Source organism: Manis javanica, chromosome 3, assembly GCF_040802235.1.
Source record: "Manis javanica isolate MJ-LG chromosome 3, MJ_LKY, whole genome shotgun sequence".
NCBI lineage: Eukaryota > Metazoa > Chordata > Mammalia > Pholidota > Manidae > Manis > Manis javanica.
The window spans coordinates 38985475-39004665 of NC_133158.1; the positions used below are offsets into that span (position 1 = coordinate 38985475).

Below are 19191 nucleotides of genomic sequence, written 5' to 3' on the forward strand. Positions count from 1 at the left end.
AGGGAGACACTGCAGAGAAGAAGCAGGTAGATGTCAGGTTTAATAAGCAAGGAAATTAACTTAGGAGGCTAGTCTTGTGTGGATGCAATACCAGATTTCTGCACCCACCCACCAGAATCTTGAAAGTTTATAAAGGGGCCTTACCGGGTTTCAGTCACATATACTGTCCAACGGTCTCAACACCACCTTCTCTCCCAAGGTGTGTCCTTGGCACAGTTCCAGTGTAGGGATAAGAGGCACAGGAGGCAGGAGGAGACTACAGTTGCCCAGGTCCAGCTCCCAGGCTGACAGGACGTCACAACCTCCTGCAACACACGGCCAGACAAGTGAATCCCATTCCTGAACCTGCACTGCTTCCAGATGTGCTGGCTGCTAACGGGGAATGTGAGTGGACCACTGCATGCAAGGAAGCGTGATTCGCACCTGGAAGCTGTGCTCCTGGGAGGACAAATCACTGTCCCCTTTAAAGTGGAGGGAACTGGTCATCACAAGGTCTTAGCACCTCTGCTGTCGGCAACACAGGCTCTCAGGGGCGGCAGAAGCCCTGGGGAAGGAAGTCTCCTTCCTGCAAGTTCACTCAGCAGGCACATGCTGGCAAAGGCTGAGTGCCGCCCACAGACAGGTTGTCCTGTCCACCAGATGCGTCCCACCAGGGCATGGACGTCCTGGCTGGGCAGGAGTCTGTTTAAGTCTCTTCCTTGGTGCCAGTCTCTGCAGGTTACCGACCAGCTGGGCACACGACGTGTACAGATGGCATTCGGGCCAGCACTCTCTCCATATGAGATGTACCACCCAAAGCTCTGCTGGGCAGCAGTGCGGCCCATGGACTTCCGAGGCTGGCACACTGAGCAGACCCAGCTGCAGGGCACACCAGTGCTCTTCCTGTCCTGCCCACTGGTCACACGGAATTCCCAAGGCCATGGGAGTGCACTGAGGAGAAAACTCAGCGCCACCCATCTGACACTCACTTGGGACCCTTCCTTTAGCCCTTGGCATCTGCCCAGGCCGTTCTGTATGTAATTGTCATGGACTGAACGTGTCCCTAGATCCTGTTGTTTAAAGCTCACTCCCCAATATGGTGTTGTTAGAAGGTGGGAGCACTGGGCAGGGACTGGGGGAGATGAGGCCATGGGGGACCCCGAGTTGAGACCAGTGCCCTCAGGAGCTGTGAGCTCGCGTCCCGTCCCTGCCCCCAGCCTGTGAGCACCCAAGGACGAGTCCGCACCTGTGGGGGGATGGGGCCCTCACCAGCAGGCCACCACGCTCTGGGAAACACGTCTGCTGTTTGTAAGCTGCCCAGTGCCTGGCACGTCGCCGTGGGAGCCTCACCTAAGAGCGCTGCCCCCGCTGCGGGAGCCACCATCTAACCAGTCTGACGACCTGTTGTGTAGGCTCCCCTCCCCTGGCAGGCCTTGTACTTCTGGGCTGTGCTGGGATCACTCTTGATGTGGATCCCGAAAACAGCAACTGCCCCCGGTACAATCAGGACAGGTTATGTTCGGACGGTCACTGTTTCTTCCTCAGTACCAGGTAGACCAATGGTCTGGCTCAGCCGGCAGACAGCACCCACCTTCACTTACCTCAGGGTCCATGGGTGTCCAGACACACTATCGCTCGACCTACTGAAGACATCGTAGCAACTGGTCCTATGAATGGCAAGTTGTAGGTACCACAGGCGCCTGGCGAGATGAGCTGGATGGTGGAAAGCTCCCCCGGACTCCAGGGCCTGCTGCGCTCACGAGTTCCCAGGGCCGGGCCATCTGTGAACGCCACGGTGCCCCTTCTGAGGGGAGACATGACGCTGCACACAACTGGGAGAGGCACCGGTGCAGCTTGCTCGAGGTATGGGTGCAGCCACATTTGGGCCACTCCAGGGTGCCTGCTGAGGAAGCCACAGGCTGTCAGCTACATGGAGACCTGGCGGAGAACACCTGTAGCTCTTGGTGCAAGCCGTCCAACTGCTCGGGCCTGAGGCCTGCTTCCCCAACACTCTGAGTCCCTTTGTGACTGGGGAAGCCAGAGGCGCCTGCCTACGTGTGTCAGGGCCAACTCCTGGGTCCTGGGGCAAAGCCTTGCCTTCTCCAGCTGGTGACTCACCCTCCGTTTGAGAAACAGCTGACTGATTCCTGGTCTCGGCCGAGACCACAGGCCTGCCCAGTGACACCAGGCAACAGGCAATCCAGGCCGCCCACTGGGGCCCAGTCATCAGGCCAGGCAGGTATGACCATCACGTGAAGTCCCGCTCAAGGGAGGCCTAATGAAAGGACACACGTTCACTCTTTGCTCTTGGTTCCCAGCTCCTAAAATGCCTGGAATTTCCTGACAGGAGCGTCCTTCTGTTATGGGCCCTTTTCTGACCACACCTGAGTCTTTGCTAGTGAGGTGACTCACAGGAGGGCCCCTAGTCAGCTTCAGGAGGGGCCTGGTTGCCAGAGGGCAGGGCCTGGAGACTGAGTTCGAGCACATGGCAAATGCAACTCCATTACAAAGATTTAGATGAGACTGCTGGATGGTTTGGGGGCCCTCCAGGCTGGTGAGCACATTCATGCCTGGAAGGGAAGCACGACCCCACTAGCCCTGTGACCACAACTCCTACCACCCGAAACCTTTGACTCACTTGTGGAGCCAGAACCCAGCCTGGGGGCCCAGGCATGGCCCTGCAGGGGCTCTGTGGCCCCACGGAGGGCTTCCTCCAACAGGCGTGATGGCCCTGTGGACAAGCTACTGGCACCGTGGCCTGAAACAGCCCTGTGCTGGGCGCGGCAAACAGCCCGACCGCTGAGGGGGAGGCGGGAGGCTGGCCTGCAGTGGGGATGAGAAACCCCATCTGGGGTCCAATGTCCCCCTTCGGTACCCGAGGCCCGACGGTGAGACACGGCAGAAAGAGGTCCTCTACCAGCAGGCTGCGGAGGCCCCTTCTCCCCTAGGAAGGGAGGTCATCAGTTCCCCACCAGCCAGCGGGCTGTGAGGCCCAGGGAACAAGGACCGAGCACAGGCCGGCCCAGCACTGTGCACCCCCCGTGGGCTGTGAGGAGCACCAGGGCGTCTTCTCATAGACACCTGCCCACAACCGGCAGGGCACTGAATGCCATTTCGGTAAATACGGGTGGAGGGTGGGAACGAACGCTCGGTGACCTGGGGCGGGCGTGCAGGTCACCTGCTCTCAGGACTTACACCCTCTGCCTGCTCGACTTCTCGCAGGCACGGCGTGCGCCATGGGCACCAGGCAGTGTGCGTAAGGCACAGCCCCAGCTGCAGGAAGCTGCCCCTGCTGGTGGCACTTTCCTATAGAGAACGTTCCTGCACAGAGCCAGCTGCCCATCCCTCCACAAGGCAGAATGAGCTGCATGCAGCTGAGTCGTTGCAACGGCCACTACCACGGCACCCCAGGTCCTGCCCACCCTGCTAGCTTATGTGGCACAGACGCCCCCCACTCAGCACCAACGGCTGGTGTCGGCCACCCTTCCTCTGGACACTGAAACCAGGGGTGCGTTTCTTGGGTTAGGGCCACGGGGCTGCTTAGGGCTTCAGCTTCAGTGACATGAGGCAGGGTGCAGGGCTGGGGGGAAGGTGGGACAGCTGCGAATGGGTGGCCTCCGTGTCGCCGAGGCTGATGCACAGGGAGCATGGACACGTACCAATGTTATATGGGCTAAGAGAAAGCTCTGCCACAAAAATAAGCAAGCAGTGATTTTAAGAAGTTGTTTCATATTAAAACCTGAGCCCAGCAGAATAAATGTCGGGTTGAAAGGTACTGAAAACACTGGGATACTCTTCAGTGCACCTGTATAGACTGTGGGTAGACGGTGTGTGGCTAGAGGCTGGCGTGCAGGTGGGCACAGATGACTGCACAGGGCAGGGGTCACAGCCCCGGGGGCAGCATGGCCAAGGCACCACCTCAGGAATAAAACACAGAGCGGGGCGGGGCAAGATTAAGGAACAGGCAGGTGGCCTTTTGTCCCTCTTGGTGATGAGAGCTTCAAGTGTCATTGAAAAGCCTTCCATCCAGGAGTTGAACGTGAGCTCTGTGTATTTCTGCCACTGACCAAACAATAGACTACAGTAGAAGGGCCACTCACACGGAGCAGCTTTAGCTTTATTCTCTCTCTGTGCTTTTGTTTTAAGCCAGGTTTCCATCTGTGCACTGACGGTCACTCTCCTTCCTGGCTTGGGAGAAGGCAGGCAGGGTGGCCCTGCCAGCATGACCGAGTGGGCCTGTGGCATGTGAAGCACACATCACCTCATGACGGAGAGGGGCAGACGTGCACCGAGGCCACAAAGGAACTACTCCATTTGGCTTTGTGGCAATGCAGAGAGGTGGAACCCTGATGCGCGGCACGCAGGCTGGCACTGTGGGGCGGCTCAGCATGCATGCACAAAACAAGCTCTCCTTGGAAAAAGGGGAAAAACAAGTCTTTTTCTCAAACAGAATTGTCAGAGGTAGGAGCCACAGGATTTTATTTATTGTTTAATCTTCTGGTGGCAGGATTGCTTTGAAGTGAAATCTAAATATAAATAAAAATTAATTGGTTAGAAGGCTTCCCGTGACTTTTAAGAATTTCACAATTTCAAAACACTACCACTGAAATAATCTTATTTTAGGTAAAAATAGGAATTACAATTAAAATACACCGTGGTTTAAATCATGATGGTTAAGAAACACTAGACAAATTATATCCTAGTTGAAACACAATCTTTCTGTTCCCTACGAGTGGGAGACGGAGGCACTGAAGGCCCAGCCTACAATCCAGTCAAACAGACCCAGCACGAGGAAGCACGCTGCTCACACGTCCGAGGAGCCCTCAGGACGGCCTCCTCCTAATACCCCACTGGAGCTCCTTATCGGGTGGGCTCACCATGCTCATGGCGCCCAGGACCGACAGTTGGCAGTCAGGCACACTCCCAGCACACACCTACGTCACTTTAAAGAACAGTCGGAGAAGGACCTTCATTACCTGGCGGGACCACCCCGAGCCTCTGCTGGATCGTCTCTAAGTGTTTGATGTACTCTGTCAAGGAACGTTCCGGATCTTGAGAAGCAGTCAGGGACCTTTCTGATCTTGAATTCAGGGATGGATCAGCTCTTTAGGCAAACAAACAGACCAGGAAAGAAACAAAAGCGAGCTGCTCGTGTGGCGGTGTGTGTGTGGTGAGTGCATAGGCGGGAGACAGCAGAGGGTCCTGTCGCCCACCAGGCCAGGGGACGAGGGGAGCCAGGTGGCCGGCCGCCTCCTCGTGTCCATCCTTTAGCACAGAGGCAAAGTGCTCCATAGGGTCCCAAACACCAGCTTCCGTGGTGTCCCAGGGTGCAAACGAGTGCACATTTATTCATTCCACGTCATCTCACCTTCACCCCACGGGCTCATGCACCGCGCTTCCCAGTGGCCTCTCCCTGATGCCCCAGCCAGCCCTTTGCTTGGGGCAGGCCCACCATCCAGTCCCTGCCCCCAGAGCCAGCACTGGTCACCTCTTCCACAGGGTGTCCCTACATGACTTTCCCACCCTGTGCCAGCCACAAAGGAGGTCTCGCCTCTCATTTCCTCTGTGAACAGGTATTACCAACCTGGATGCAGGGCACCTTGGCCTCCAGACCGGGACTCTGCCCTTCCTGAACACAACTGGACCTCACAGATTCACTGGTGGGCTCCCTGCCTGGCTCTGGGATTGGGCCAAAACCTTCAGAACACACGCACTATGGTGCATCACCAGCAGAGGAGACTGGAGCCTGTCACAGATGGGCTCCCATCCGTGCTGGGTTGCCTTGCATGGCCGAACAGTGACACGTGCTGTGACATGCAACACAGCACTTCCTAAAGGGCAGGCCGCAGAGGCCTCATCCAGGGGCCCCGGAGAGAAAGGGCACACGCTGTTCGTCCCCACTAGCCGGAGGCTGTGCTGGGGGCTGGCTGCACAGGTGATGGGGGCACAGGTCGTACACTGGGAAGGCACGTGTGTGTCTATGGCCATAGACACATGCAGTCTTTCTATACACTTCATGGGTATGTTCCCAACATTGATAAAGCCTTAGTTGAAAGAGTTAAGTGACTCAAACTGGAATTCATCACTCCAGCACCTGCATGGGATCATTCCACCACCCAGGCTGGAGAATTTCCTAATGAGCACCTGCACGAGAAGCACTGGGGTTGGGAGGGCTGTGAACCACGCAAAGAGGATCAAGGCCACCAGACGCGCTCTGAGGCCACACGCCACCTCGGCCCCAACAGGGCCTCAAGGAGACCAGTGCACGTGACCATGGCTCAAACCACCACAGCCACGAGGGGAGCCTTGTTCACTTTCTTTTTAAACAAAATCGTATTCTATAATCAAACTACAAGACCTCTTAATGATCTTTTTAATTGGAAAGGTTTTTCCCCAAATAACTTACTTCACTACGTTTAACATCACTGCTGTGGCACTTCCTCTGTCTGCTGCACGGTCAGCATGAAGAGGCCCAGTGCGTGCAGAATGCCCCAGTCCCACAGAAAGGAGGGGCCGCACGCCACCTGATGCTGTGTGCTCACGGGCGTGCGGTGGGGCTCTCCTGTGACAGGCGGGCCTGGGCACCCACGCAAACCTCCATGCAGAGGGCTACAGCCCAGGCCCTGCTGAGCGCCCAAGCTCCGCGACTCACCTCTCCCTCCTGCGTGGGGAGGCTCTCGGCACAGGGCCCCTGGCGTGGCTGGGGGACACGTCCCGGGTCGGCGGGGATTTGCTGGTCTTGGGTGGAGACAGCTGCCGCTGCGGCATCAGGAACCCTTCCCCCATAATCAGCAGAGGGTTAGGAAAAGAGATGGACGCATTTTATCAGGAAGGCCTATCCACTAAAATTTATAAATGTACAGCAACTTCAAAACATTTAAGAAGTGCCCAGGTTATAACTATCACATTTCTAAAAGCTACAGAAGAAGCCTGAGTTTTGACCTCCTATATTTCACCCCTGCAAGACCCCTGGTGTCCGAGTGGGCAGCATCCCTGGAGGGTCGCTCAGGGCCCTGAAGGAGCCAGCAGGGATCAGCTCTGGGGAAGGCGGGCATCAGCTCTGGGGAGGGCGGGCATCAGCTCCAGGGGCCACGAGGGACTCCAGGAGGGGAAAACAGAAGGCCAGCAAGCTGAAAAGCACTTTGATCTCAGGAAGTAACGATTAATGTGTGGCAACCAAAGCCTCCTGGCACCACAGGGACGCCCATCGCAGGGCAGAGCTGGGGGCTGCCTGCAGGGCCTCCACCCCAAGGACTGGGGCTGCATCCTAGGCTGGGGGAAAAGTTCTGTGCACACGTTTACACTCAGGGCAGGGACGCATCTGTGCGGGCAGTCGCTCAGACAGGTGTGACTGAGCCCAGAGCAGCAGCAGTCACACCTGTCTTGACCTGAGAATAAAAAGACCCTTTATAACCCCCACTGCCCCTGCCCCACCCTCTGCACCACTTTACTGCACACCAACAGCACAAACCGTTTGCTCCCAGCCCAAGAACCACATCCCCTGAGCCATCCCGCCAGGCCGGCAGTGGCACTGGCTGGGCCTGGGGCCCTGACCACGCATGGTCGCGTCCCCGGCGAGCCCACACTCAGAAGGGCAGGCCCGAGAGGGACGGGTCCCACCTGGGCGGGAGGCTCGGCTGAGCACGAGAGCACCTTTCCGGTCCACTTCTTGCCATTTCTTAACCAAAAATCGCAACCTACAAGGAAAAGAAGGGGAAAAAACATTGAAACCCAGAGCAGAACGAGTGAAAGAGTGATGGGAAGGCAGATGTGGGTGACTGCGCACGGGCAGAGGCCCAGCTGGGCCCACAGCCCACCACCTGGACGGCTGTGCCCAGGCGCCCCCAGACCCCCAAACCCAACCCCCCCCAGCTCAGGTCAGAGACCCCAGTTCAAAGCCAGGATAAAGACCCCCACCCGCACGCACTTTTTCAGACTGGGACCAGCACGGGGTTCCCCACCCCTCTCCGAGGACAGCCTCTCATGTCCACACTACCCACCTCTGAGCTGGGTGGATCTGATTCTCCAGCTGAGGCCCCTCCCACTGCCCTACAATCACTAGGGTGACTGGAGGCTGGGTGATCTGTTTACGGCCTCTCCCAGCATCTACAATGCTTCCTGGCACAGCACACTCTCTCTGAACCATAGCTCGGAAACACGGATGGACAGAGCAGCAGACACATGGGTGGGTGGATGGTTCATGGCCAAACAAGCCCGAGCAGGGCACTGAGGCTTCAGGACAACAACGCAGTCTCACAGGAGGCCCTCCACAGGTGTCAGCCTTGGCCCGACCCAGCTGCCATGAGGCTGGGCCTGAGAGGAGCAGGACGCCCCCTGCACTTCGTAGCACTGTCCCTGTGCCGGTGGCCACAGGCAGAAATGAGCATGGCCCAGAGGAGGCGTCTCCGTGGGCACCAGAGCAGACACAGCTGCCTGATTCTTAGTGGGGAAAACATTTTAGAAATTCAGCCAATTTTAAAATCGTAAAATAATGGGTCCTCATGACCAGTACTTTTGGAATGGTCAGACCCCCAGTCACACCAGGGAGCTACATCCCTGCCCCCAGAAATGATGCTCAGCACAAAACAGCCGCTGATGGGGTTGGGGGCATTTGTGGCACCTTCTGATGGGGTGATGGGCAGGCCTGGGCCAGATGGACATTCGGGGGCAGGTCAGAATAGAGGTGGGGATGGCGGCTGCCTGGTACCCTGTTGCTAGGCACCCCCCTCCTGAGAGTGGGGCTCCCACCACACCTGCAGGCAGGCAGGAAAGTGCCTGCACCATAAAAGGCCTCTTTTGAGACATAAATTTGACTGGAGTAGAGGAAACTGGAGTCAGAAGAATGAAGTGCAGTTTAAACTTGATCAGATGCGACTACAGTCCCTCAGGAAGAACCTGTGAGGGGACAGGGTGTCGTCGTATGATGAAAAGGCACCCCTAGATGTTTCTGTTTTTGCATGACATGATTTCTTGAAGACAAGGATCATGTGTATTTTCTTTAAGGCCCCACATAACATTCATCTCATAAGAGAATACACTGTGGAGTCTCAAAGAGGAAAGCCACCTCAAACCACCGTGCACCCCGGTTCGCAGGACAGCAGCGCATGCTGAGCATCACCTTAATGTTGCAGTCACCACCCTAACAGCAGTTCGGAACTTCGTAAGGGGCCGAGATGTGGCAGTTTTCTTATCTGCTTTGGAAGGAAATACTCCCAGGTGAGCGATCATTGAGAGTGTTTCTTGTTCAGAGTCCTGGAATCCACCAATCAATAGTAAAAGGTACTTCTTTTGGTAAATCAGAGCTTTTCTAAAGCTCTCTGCTCTCAAATAATGCAGGTACAATTTTTCCATCTAAAAGAAAAAAGAAGTAACACTTAATCATAAAAAAGATATCTTGCTGGCCAATCTCACATACATACATAGTGCACTTACCTCAGCCCTAAGCAGGGCACCCCCACCTCTACTCAGCTTCTCCCAAGGCAGCTGTGCCCAAAGAGGCCCTGGAGAAGGCTCGTGAGTCTGACTGCTAAGCAAGGTAGTAACCAGAGGGGGCTGGGACCTCACCTCGGGGCCCAAAGATCACAGCAGGGGCACTGTGGGGACCCCTGAGCAGCCCACAGCTTGCACCTCGTCGACAAAAATGACGGGCAGTGCATTGCAGGTCTGGGGCTTTGCTCGGCTGCAGAGACTGTCCTGTGAGCACCGCACCCTTCCCTTCAGCCCTTATGAGCACGGAATCATGGCATTTGGGTACAACCAGACCAAAGTCTGCACTCTTAAACTGCCCTTGTTTGTAATGGCGTGACCGCCAGAGCCAGGGTGTCTTCTTACTGTAAACAAGCCCACGCTGGACACACGTGCTGACAGTCATGCCCAGGCCGGAGGCCCATGGCCACGAGGAACCTTCAGCCTGCATCAGTGAGCAAACCCAGATTGGAACGAGCAGTGGGTGTTCAGGGCCAACCACACGGTGGCTACACGGCATTATATACTTGTCCAAACCCACAGAACGCCTGACACCAGGGGCCTGGCTGTGAGCCACGGTGCGGGACAGACGCGGCCACACAGGGTCACCAAGCAGGGGGACATGTGGGAAATCCTGTCCCCTCCCCTTAGTGTTGCTGTGACCACCCTAAAAGTGCTCTGGAGACAATCTTAGAGACAAACGGAGCCCCAGCAAGGCTCCCCTCAGCACAGAGCAGCCCCACACCCAGGTTCACCTTGATACTGCTGGCGCTGGCCTCCTCGCTCGCAGCCGGTGTGGACCGCCCGGGCTCAGGGTGCCAGGGGCTCCGCGGAGCTGTCCTGTCTGGCCTCTGCAACAAACCAGACCCGCGGGGCTGTGATCAGGCCAGAGCCCAGGGAGCCCGTGCTCCTGCCCGGGGATGCCAGATCCACATGTGACATTGTCACCCAGATAATTAACGTTCATGGGCTGATTACTGCACAGAAGGTACATTTTCATTAAAACAGAAAACTAAGTATTTGTGAAACAACCCCAGATTCAAGCCTTTAAGCCTATTAAGTGCCTTCCTTTCCTCGGCTACTAGCGGATGGGAGCGAAGAGCTCCGGCCAGCGCGAGCTGGTCGCACAGCCCCAAGTTTCCCCGAGGCCACTTGGGAGCTACACCCACCAAAGACGGGTGCCGTGGGTGGGGACACGGAAGGCCCGCGGTCCCAGAGGGGACAGAGGCGCCACTCCACAGATGCCCGTGATCGCCTGCTGCCAAGGCCGCGGGAGGCCCGAGGTGCTCACGAGGCCCACGTGGTCATAGTGTCTGCTCAGCAGTTTGCCTGCAATTCCAGGGCCAGTGGAAAAGTGGGGGTGCACCTGGGGGCCGAGGTCCCTCACAAGGCAGGGGGAGAAGACCAAGCCCCTCGGGCAGCTTGGTAAGAAGGCCCTGGGGGCAGCAGCTGTCTCTGACGTGGAGGACGGAGTCCTCCCAGCTCTCTGTCAGCTAACCCCAACACGCTCATGAAAGCACTGACTCCCTCCAAACAAAGCAAAAACAAGTGGGACCACGTGTGACTGAAAGGTCCCTGCCCAGAGGGGGAGCCACCACCACCACAGAGGCGGCGGGCTGGGGGGGGGCATTCAGGAACGGCTATGTCCGGAGGGGTCGGCGTCTAAAATACATAAAGAACCCATAAAACTCAGTATCAAAAACAATCTGATGCACAGAGCACCTCAAGAGATATTTCTCCAAAGAAGACAGATGACCAATGGCATGTGAAGAGATGCTCCACACGGCTGATCACCTGGGAGATGCAGACCCAGGCCACATGGAGGGATCCCCCCAGCGGTCGGAACAGCTGTCAGCAACATGACTAGAGAGGAGGGCTGGTGAGGAAAGGAGAAAAGGGGGCCCCGGGCCCTGCTGCTGGGATTCCAACTGGGGCAGCTACTGTGGAAAGCACATGGAAGAGGTTCCTCAAAAAAATTAAAAACAGAAATGTCATACAATCCAGTAATTATACTTCTGGGTAGTTATTTGAAGAAAATGGAGACACTAATTCAAAAAGATATCTGCACCCCTATATTCACTGCAGCATTGTTAACAACAGCCAAGATGTGGAAACAAACCCAATGCCCATTAACAGATGACAGGATAAAAAAGAGGCGTTTTATACACACACACACACACACACACAGCGGAATACTACTCAGCCAATTAAAAAGAATGAAATCTTGTGGAAAGCAGTATGGAGGTTCCTCAAAATGCTCAAAATAGAAATACCATTTGACCCAGGAATCCCACTTCCAGGAATTTACCCTACGAATGCAGAAGCCCAGTTTGAAAAAGACAGATGCACCACTATGTTTATCGCGGCACTATTTACAATAGCCAAGATATGGAAGCAACCTAAGTGTCCATCAGTAGATGAATGGATAAAGAAGAGGTGGTACATATACACAATGGAATATTATTCAGCCATAAGAAGAAAACAAATCCTACCATTTGCAGCAACATGGATGAAGCTGGAGGGTATTATGCTCAGTGAAATAAGCCAAGCAGAGAAAGACAAATACCAAATGATTTCACTCATATGTGGAGCATAAGAACAAAGCAAAACTGAAGGAACAAAACAGCAGCAGACTCACAGAACCCAAGAATGGACTAACAGTTACCAAAGGGAAAGGGACTGGGGAGGTGGGAAGGAAGGGATAAGGGTGGGAAAAAAGAAAGGGGGCCTTACGATTAGCACATATAGTGTGGGGGGGGGGCATGGGGAGGGCTGTGCAACACAGAGAAGACAAGTAGTGATTTTACAGCATCTTACTATGCAGATGGACAGTGACTGTGAAGGGGTATGTAGGGGGGACTTGGTGAAGGGGGGAGCCTAGTAAACATAATGTTCTTCAAGTAATTGTAGATTAATTATACCAAAAAAAAAAAAAAAGCCAGATGGCTCCTGATGTATGACTGTGGATTACAGAGAACTGAATAAAGTCATACCCCCTATGAAAAAAAAAATGAAATCTTGCCCTTTGTGAAAACATGGATGGAACTTTAAGAGTGCGTGGATAAAATGAGAGTTCCTGTGGCCAGGATTTTCACCTGGCTGTGGTTGACTAGCTCACTGCACACCTGTGGGCAGCACATGGCTGTTAACTCTTTAAAAAAAGCTCCATCCAGTGCTCTGGGCATGACACGGTGGCAGGACTGCAAGGCTGCAGGAGAGCAGAGCAGAGGCTGGAGTGGTGGCAGCGCCAAGGACAGAGGTCCAGAGGATGGCTGTGTGGGGTGGCTGTGCAGGCAGAGGGGCCCAGAGGCAGAGACCGGCTTGCTGCCTGCAGACTTGCTCTGACTGAACGGGATTTTAGTGACTGACCTGCCACCTGGAAATAAAGTTGGGTATAACTCTTTCACCCCAAGAGTGTTTTGCTGTCAATTTCTTTGGTCACATTGAATCCATAGTGAACTTGCCTGCAGCTGAAACCCATTGGCAAGACAGAGTGTGAAGCTAAGTCAGAGAAAGACAAATACTGTATGATTTCACTTGTATACGGACTCTAAAAAACAAAATAAATGAAAAAACAAACAAACCGGCTCATAACAGAGAACAAACCAGTGGTTATGTAGGGCAGTGGGGAGAAGAGGACCAAGGGGGACAAACTCCCAATCACAAAATAAGTAAGCAGCAGGCATGGATGTAGAGCGTGGGGCACACAGTCGGTGACACTGCGGCATTCTTGTACCAGGACAGTGGCCATGCTTACGCGCTGAGCCTTTAGTGATATGCCTAACCAACCAACTGCTGTGACCACACCTGAAACTAACAGGATATCATATGTCAATTACCTTCAGTGAGAAAACATTTCACTTCCTGGTTTCTTTAACTTTCATACAGAAGATTAAAGTGGTTAAAAAAAAAAAAAGGCTACAACCCACCCAGGCCCAACAGGAACCCCCCAGCAGGAGCCTCCACACACGTTGTGTGCAGGTCCCAGAGCAGCAGGCAGGCCTGGGGACACGTAGACAGCAGCCACCCTGAGAGGAGGGGTGGCACCTCTGTGACTTCTCATCAGAGGACAGAGGTCGTAGGTCTGCTCGCAGCCGGACCCAACTTCACGGGCACAGACATCCCTCTGCCGCTGCAGCAGAGCTTCAAAGGAGACAGAGCAGAGCCACGCAGATCGCAGAGGAGGCACAGCAGATGCATCAGTTCTGTGCAGACACAGACACTTCCTCTACCGAAATGGCCCAAAAGATCACAGGGGCCCTGAGCACCATCAGCCACCAGAGAGACCCACTGACCTGGGGAAGGGACACATGCTCCCCAGCACCAGAACCATCATCCCCATCATGGAAAACCTGCCATAGAAGAAAACCCTGGGCCCCAGATGGTTTGGCTGGTGAGTTTCAACAAATATTCAAGCAAGAAATAAATACCAGCCCTATATAATCTCTCTCAGAAGACAGAGAGGAACAGGTCCCAATTCATCCTGTGAGGCTAAAACCAGACAGACAATACAAGAGCCTCCAGACTGACAGCCCTCATGGACCCAGATAGAAAAATGTTGACAATATACTAGCAAAGAGAACCCTGCAGACCTAACAATAGTCCATCATGACGAAGTGGGATTTTCCCTAGGACATAAGGTACAGTCAACGTTCAAAAATAACAATCTCCCCATGGTAACGGAAAGCCACATCCTTATAACAACAGATGCTGAGGAAGCATGACAAATGTCAACATCCATTCATGATAAAAGGCCTCAGCAAACTAGGGAACTTTCTCAAGCAGATGAAGCGCCCCCCCAGGCTTCATGCGGAAGACGGAAGTCCCACTCTGACAGGGGCCAGGCGAGGACGGGCCCTCACCAGACCTGTGCACACGTCCTGGGAGTCCCAGCCAGAGCAGCAGGCAAGAAAGAGGGACAGAAGACATTCACATGGCAGAGCAGCAGAAAGTCTGCAGATGGCACAACTGTCTAGGTGGAAAATCCTACAAGAGGGCTCAGAGCTGATAGGCAGGTGAGCCCGACTCAGGGCCAAGTTCAACATACGACAGAATGTTTGACAAGTGCCAAACAACATCCCCCTGGGAAATGAAATAATTGGATATAAATCTAACTGTTTACGGATCAGAATGCTGACAGCTACAATACATCTAATAAAAACACGTTAAAAGATTTAAATACATGCAGATGAGAAGATTCAATAAAGATCAAACATGATTATAGTCAAGATGTCAATGTTTGACCCAGATTGTTATGATAGCTTTATTAAGATATAATTCATGAACCATAAAATATATCCTTTTAAAGCACACAATGCAAGTGATTTTTAGCATATTCACAGGGTTGTGCAACCATCAACACCAAAATGTCTAACTTGAGAATTTCATCAGCCCCAGAGCCTGCGTCTTCAGCACTCACCCCTGGCCCCCAGTCAGTCTACGTCCTGGACGCTTCCCGTAAGTGGGATTATACAGCACACGGCCCTTTGTGCCTGGCATCTTTCACTTAGCACACTTTCAAGGCTCATCCATGCTGCAGTGGAACTGGTCCTTTATTATTCTTTTTTTTAATCATTAATCTACAATTACATGAAGAACATTATGTTTACTAGGCTCCCCCCTTCACCAAGTCCCCCCCCACACCCCATTACAGTAACTGTCCATCATCGTAGTAAGACGCTATAGAATCACTACTTGTCTTCTCTGTATTGCACAGCCCTCCCTATGCGCCCCCACATTATACATGCTAATCATAATGCCCCCTTCCTTTTTCCCCACCCTTCCCATCCATCCTCCCCAGACCCTTTCCCTTTGGTAACTGTTAGTCCATTCTTGGGTTCTGTGATTCTGCTGCTGCTTTGTTCCTTCAGTTTTTATTTGTTCTTGTACTCCACATATGAGTGAAATCATTTGGTATTTGTGTTTCTCCGCTTGGCTTATTTCACTGAGCATAACACCCTCTAGCTCCATCCATGTTGTTGCAAATGGTAGGATTTGTTTTCTTCTTATGGCTGAATAGTATTCCATTGTGTATATGTACCACCTCTTCTTTATCCATTGATCTACTGATGGACACTTAGGTTGCTCCCATTTCCTGGCTATTGTAAATAGTGCAGTGATAAACATAGGGGTGCATCTGTCTTTTTCAAACTGGGCTGCTGCATTCATAGGGTAAATTCCTGGGAGTGGAATTCCTGGGTCAAATGGTATTTCTATTTTGAGCTTTTTGAGGAACCTCTATACTGCTTTCCATAGTGGTGAAACTGATTTACACTCCCACTAGCACGGTAGGAGGGATCCCCTTTCTCCACAACCTCACCAACATTTGTTTTTGTTTGTCTTTTGGATGGTAGCAATCCTTACTGGTGTGAGGTGATATCTCATTGTGGTTTTAATTTGCATTTCTCTAATAACTAGCGATGTGGAGCATCTTTTCATGTGTCTGTTGGCCATCTGAATTTCTTCTTTGGAGAACTGTCTGTTCAGCTCCTCTGCACATTTTTTAATTGGATTATTTGCTTTTTGTTTGTTGAGGTGCATGAGCTCTTTATATATTTTGGATGTGAACCCTTTATCGGATCTGTCATTTATGAATATATCTTCCCATACTGTAGGGTGCCTTTTTGTTCTATTGATGGTGTCCTTTGCTGTATAGAAGCTTTTCAGTTTGATGTAGTCCCACTTGTTCATTTTTGCTTTTGTTTCCCTTGCCCGGTGAGATATGTTCATGAAGAAGTTCACTCATGTTTATGTCCATGAGATTTCGGCCTATTTTTTTCCTAAGAGTTTTATGGTTTCATGACTTACATTCAGGTCTTTGATCCATTTCAAATTTACTTTTCTATATGGGGTAGACAGTGATCCAGTTTCATTCTCTTACATTTAGCTGTCCAGTTTTGCCAACACCATCTGTTGAAGAGGCTGTCATTTCCCCATTGTATGTCCATGGCTCCTTTATCGTATATTAATTGACCATATATGTTAGGGTTAATGTCTGGAGTCTCTATTCTCTTCCACTGGTCTGTGGCTCTGTTCTTGTGCCAGTACCAAATTGTCTTGATTACTGTGGCTTTGTAGTGGAGCTTGAAGTTGGGGAGTGAGATCCCCCCTGCTTTATTCTTCCTTCTCAGGATTGCTTTGGCTATTTGGGGTCTTTGGTGTTTCCACATGAATTTTTGAACTATTTGTTCCAGTTTGTTGAAGAATGCTGTTCATAATTTGATAGGGATTGCATCGAATCTGTATATTGCTTTGCGCAGGATGGCCATTTTGACGATATTAATTCTTCCTAGCCAAGAGCATGGGATGAGTTTCCATTTGTTAGTGTCCTCTTTAATTCCTCTTTAGAGTATCTTATAGTTTTCAGGGTATAGGTCATTCACTTTTTTGGTTAGGTTTATTCCTAGGTATTTTATTCTTTTTGATGCAATTGTGAATGGAATTGTTTTCCTGATTTCTCTTTCTATTGGCTCATTGTTAGTGTATAGGAAAGCCACAGATTTCTGTGTGTTAATTTTGTATCCTGCAACTTTGCTGTATTCCGATATCAGTTCTAGTAGTTTTGGAGTGGAGTCTTTAGGGTTTTTTATGTACAATATCATGTCATCTGCAAATAGTGACAGTTTAACTTCTTCTTTACCAATCTGGATTCCTTGTATTTCTTTGTTTTGTCTGATTGCCATGGCTAGGACCTCCAGTACTATGTTGAATAACAGTGGGGATAGTGGGCATCCCTGTCTTGTTCCCGATCTCAGAGGAAAAGCTTTCAGCTTCTCGCTCTTCAGTATGATGTTAGCTGTGGGTTTATGATATATGGCCTTTATTATGTTGAGTTACTTGCTCTCTATACCCATTTTGTTGAGAGTTTTTATCATGAATGGATGTTGAATTTTGTGGAATGCTTTTCAGCATCTATGGAGATGATCATGTGGTTTTTGTCCTTCTTTTTGTTGATGTGGTAGATGATGTTGATGGATTTTTGAATATTGTACCATACTTGCTTCCTTGGGATGAATCCCACTTGGTCATGGTGGGATTTTTTATGTATTTTTGAATTCGGTTTGCTAATATTTTGTTGAGTATTTTTGCATCTACGTTCATCAAGGTTTTTGGTCTGTAGTTTACTTTTTTGGTGGGGTCTTTACCTGGTTTTGGTATTAGGGTGATATTGGCTTCATAGAATGAGTTTGGGAGTATTCCCTCCTCTTCTATTTTTTAGAAAGCTTTAAGGAGAATGGGTATTACGTCTTCTCTCTTTGTCTGATAAAATTCCAAGGTAAATCCGTCTGGTCCAGGGGTTTTGTTCTTGGAAAGTTTTTTTTTTTTTTTTTTGAGAGGGCATCTCTCATATTTATTGATGAAATGGTTGTTAACAGTTAACAATAAATTTCTGTACAGGGGACTCAATGCACAATCATTAATCCACCCCAAGTCTAATTCTCATCAGTCTCGGATCTTCTGAAGCACAACGAACAAGTTCTTACATGGTGTACAAATTCTTACATAATGAATAAGTTCTTACATGGTGAACAGTACAAGGGCATTCATCACAGAAACTTTCGGTTTTGATCACACATTATGAACTATAAACAATCAGGTCAAATATGAATATTTGTTTGATTTTTATATTTGATTTATATGTGAATCCCACATTTCTCCCTTATTATTATTATTATTATTAATAAAATGCTGAAGTGGTAGGTAGATGCAAGATAAAGGTAGAAAACATAGTTTAGTGCTGTAAGAAAGCAAATGTAGATGATCAGGTGTGTGCCTATAAGCTAACTATTAATCCAAGCTAGACAAGGGCAACAAAACAAACACTTATGCAGAAGATTTCTCTCAAAACAGGGGAGTGAGGTTCTAAGCCTCACCTCTGTTGATCCCCAATTTCTCACCTGATGGCCCCCCTGTGACTGTGCCTGTCTTAGGTTGTTCCTCCCTTGAGGAATCTTACTTGGGTAGTTTTTTGATTACTGCTTCAATTTCTTTGCTCATAATTGGTTTGTTTAAATTTTGTGTTTCTTCCTTGGTCAGTCTTGGAAGGCTGTATTTTTCTAGGAAGTTGTCCATTTCTTCTATGTTTTCCAGCTTGTTAGCATATAGGTTTTCTTAGTATTCTCTAATAATTCTTTGTATTTCTGTGGTATCCATTGTGATTTTTCCTTTCTCATTTCTGATTCTGTTGATGTGTGTTGATTCTATTTTTTCTCTTAATAAGTTTGGCTAGAGACTTATCTATTTTGTTTATTTTCTCAAAGAACCAGGTCTTGGTTTCATTGATTTTTTTAGTTGTTTTATTCTTCTCAATTTTATTTATTTCTTCTCTGATCTTTATTATGTCCCTCCTTCTGCTGACTTTAGGCCTCATCTGTTCTTCTTTTTCCAATTTCAATAATTGTGACATTAGACTATTCATTTGGGATTATATGCCTGGATTGCTATTACTTTCTTCTTAAGACTGCTTTTGCTGTGTCCCACAGAAGTTGTGGCTTTGTATTGTTGTTGTCATTTGTTTCCATATATTCCTTGATCTCTATTTTAATTTGGTCTTGATCCATTGATTATTTAGGAGCATGTTGTTAAGCCTCCATGTGTTTGTGAGCCTTTTTGTTTTCTTTGTACAATTTACAAATAAAACTAGAGTTTTATACCTTTGGGGTCTGAAAGGTTGGTTGGTAGAATTTCAAACTTTTGGAATTTACTGAGGCTCTTTTTGTGGCTAGGTATGTGGTCTATTGTGGAGAA

At 50.5% G+C, this 19191-nt stretch overlaps 1 protein-coding gene across 7 annotated transcripts in view; it reads right to left on the reverse strand.

Annotated features, from left to right (window-relative positions):
* Positions 1 to 4065: 4065 nt before the first annotated feature.
* The window catches only part of PCNT (pericentrin), a 127185-nt gene continuing 112059 nt past the window's right edge, over positions 4066 to 19191 (reverse strand). For all 7 annotated transcript variants that reach the window (XM_073231174.1, XM_073231172.1, XM_073231170.1 and 4 more), the window contains 6 exons: positions 10200 to 10295; positions 9098 to 9330; positions 7600 to 7676; positions 6632 to 6755; positions 4956 to 5083; positions 4066 to 4505 (listed from right to left, as the gene is read on the reverse strand). In XM_073231174.1, coding sequence (XP_073087275.1) covers positions 4462 to 4505; positions 4956 to 5083; positions 6632 to 6755; positions 7600 to 7676; positions 9098 to 9330; positions 10200 to 10295 — 702 coding nt within the window. In that variant the 3' untranslated portion in view covers positions 4066 to 4461. The remainder of the gene's footprint in view (positions 4506 to 4955; positions 5084 to 6631; positions 6756 to 7599; positions 7677 to 9097; positions 9331 to 10199; positions 10296 to 19191) is intronic.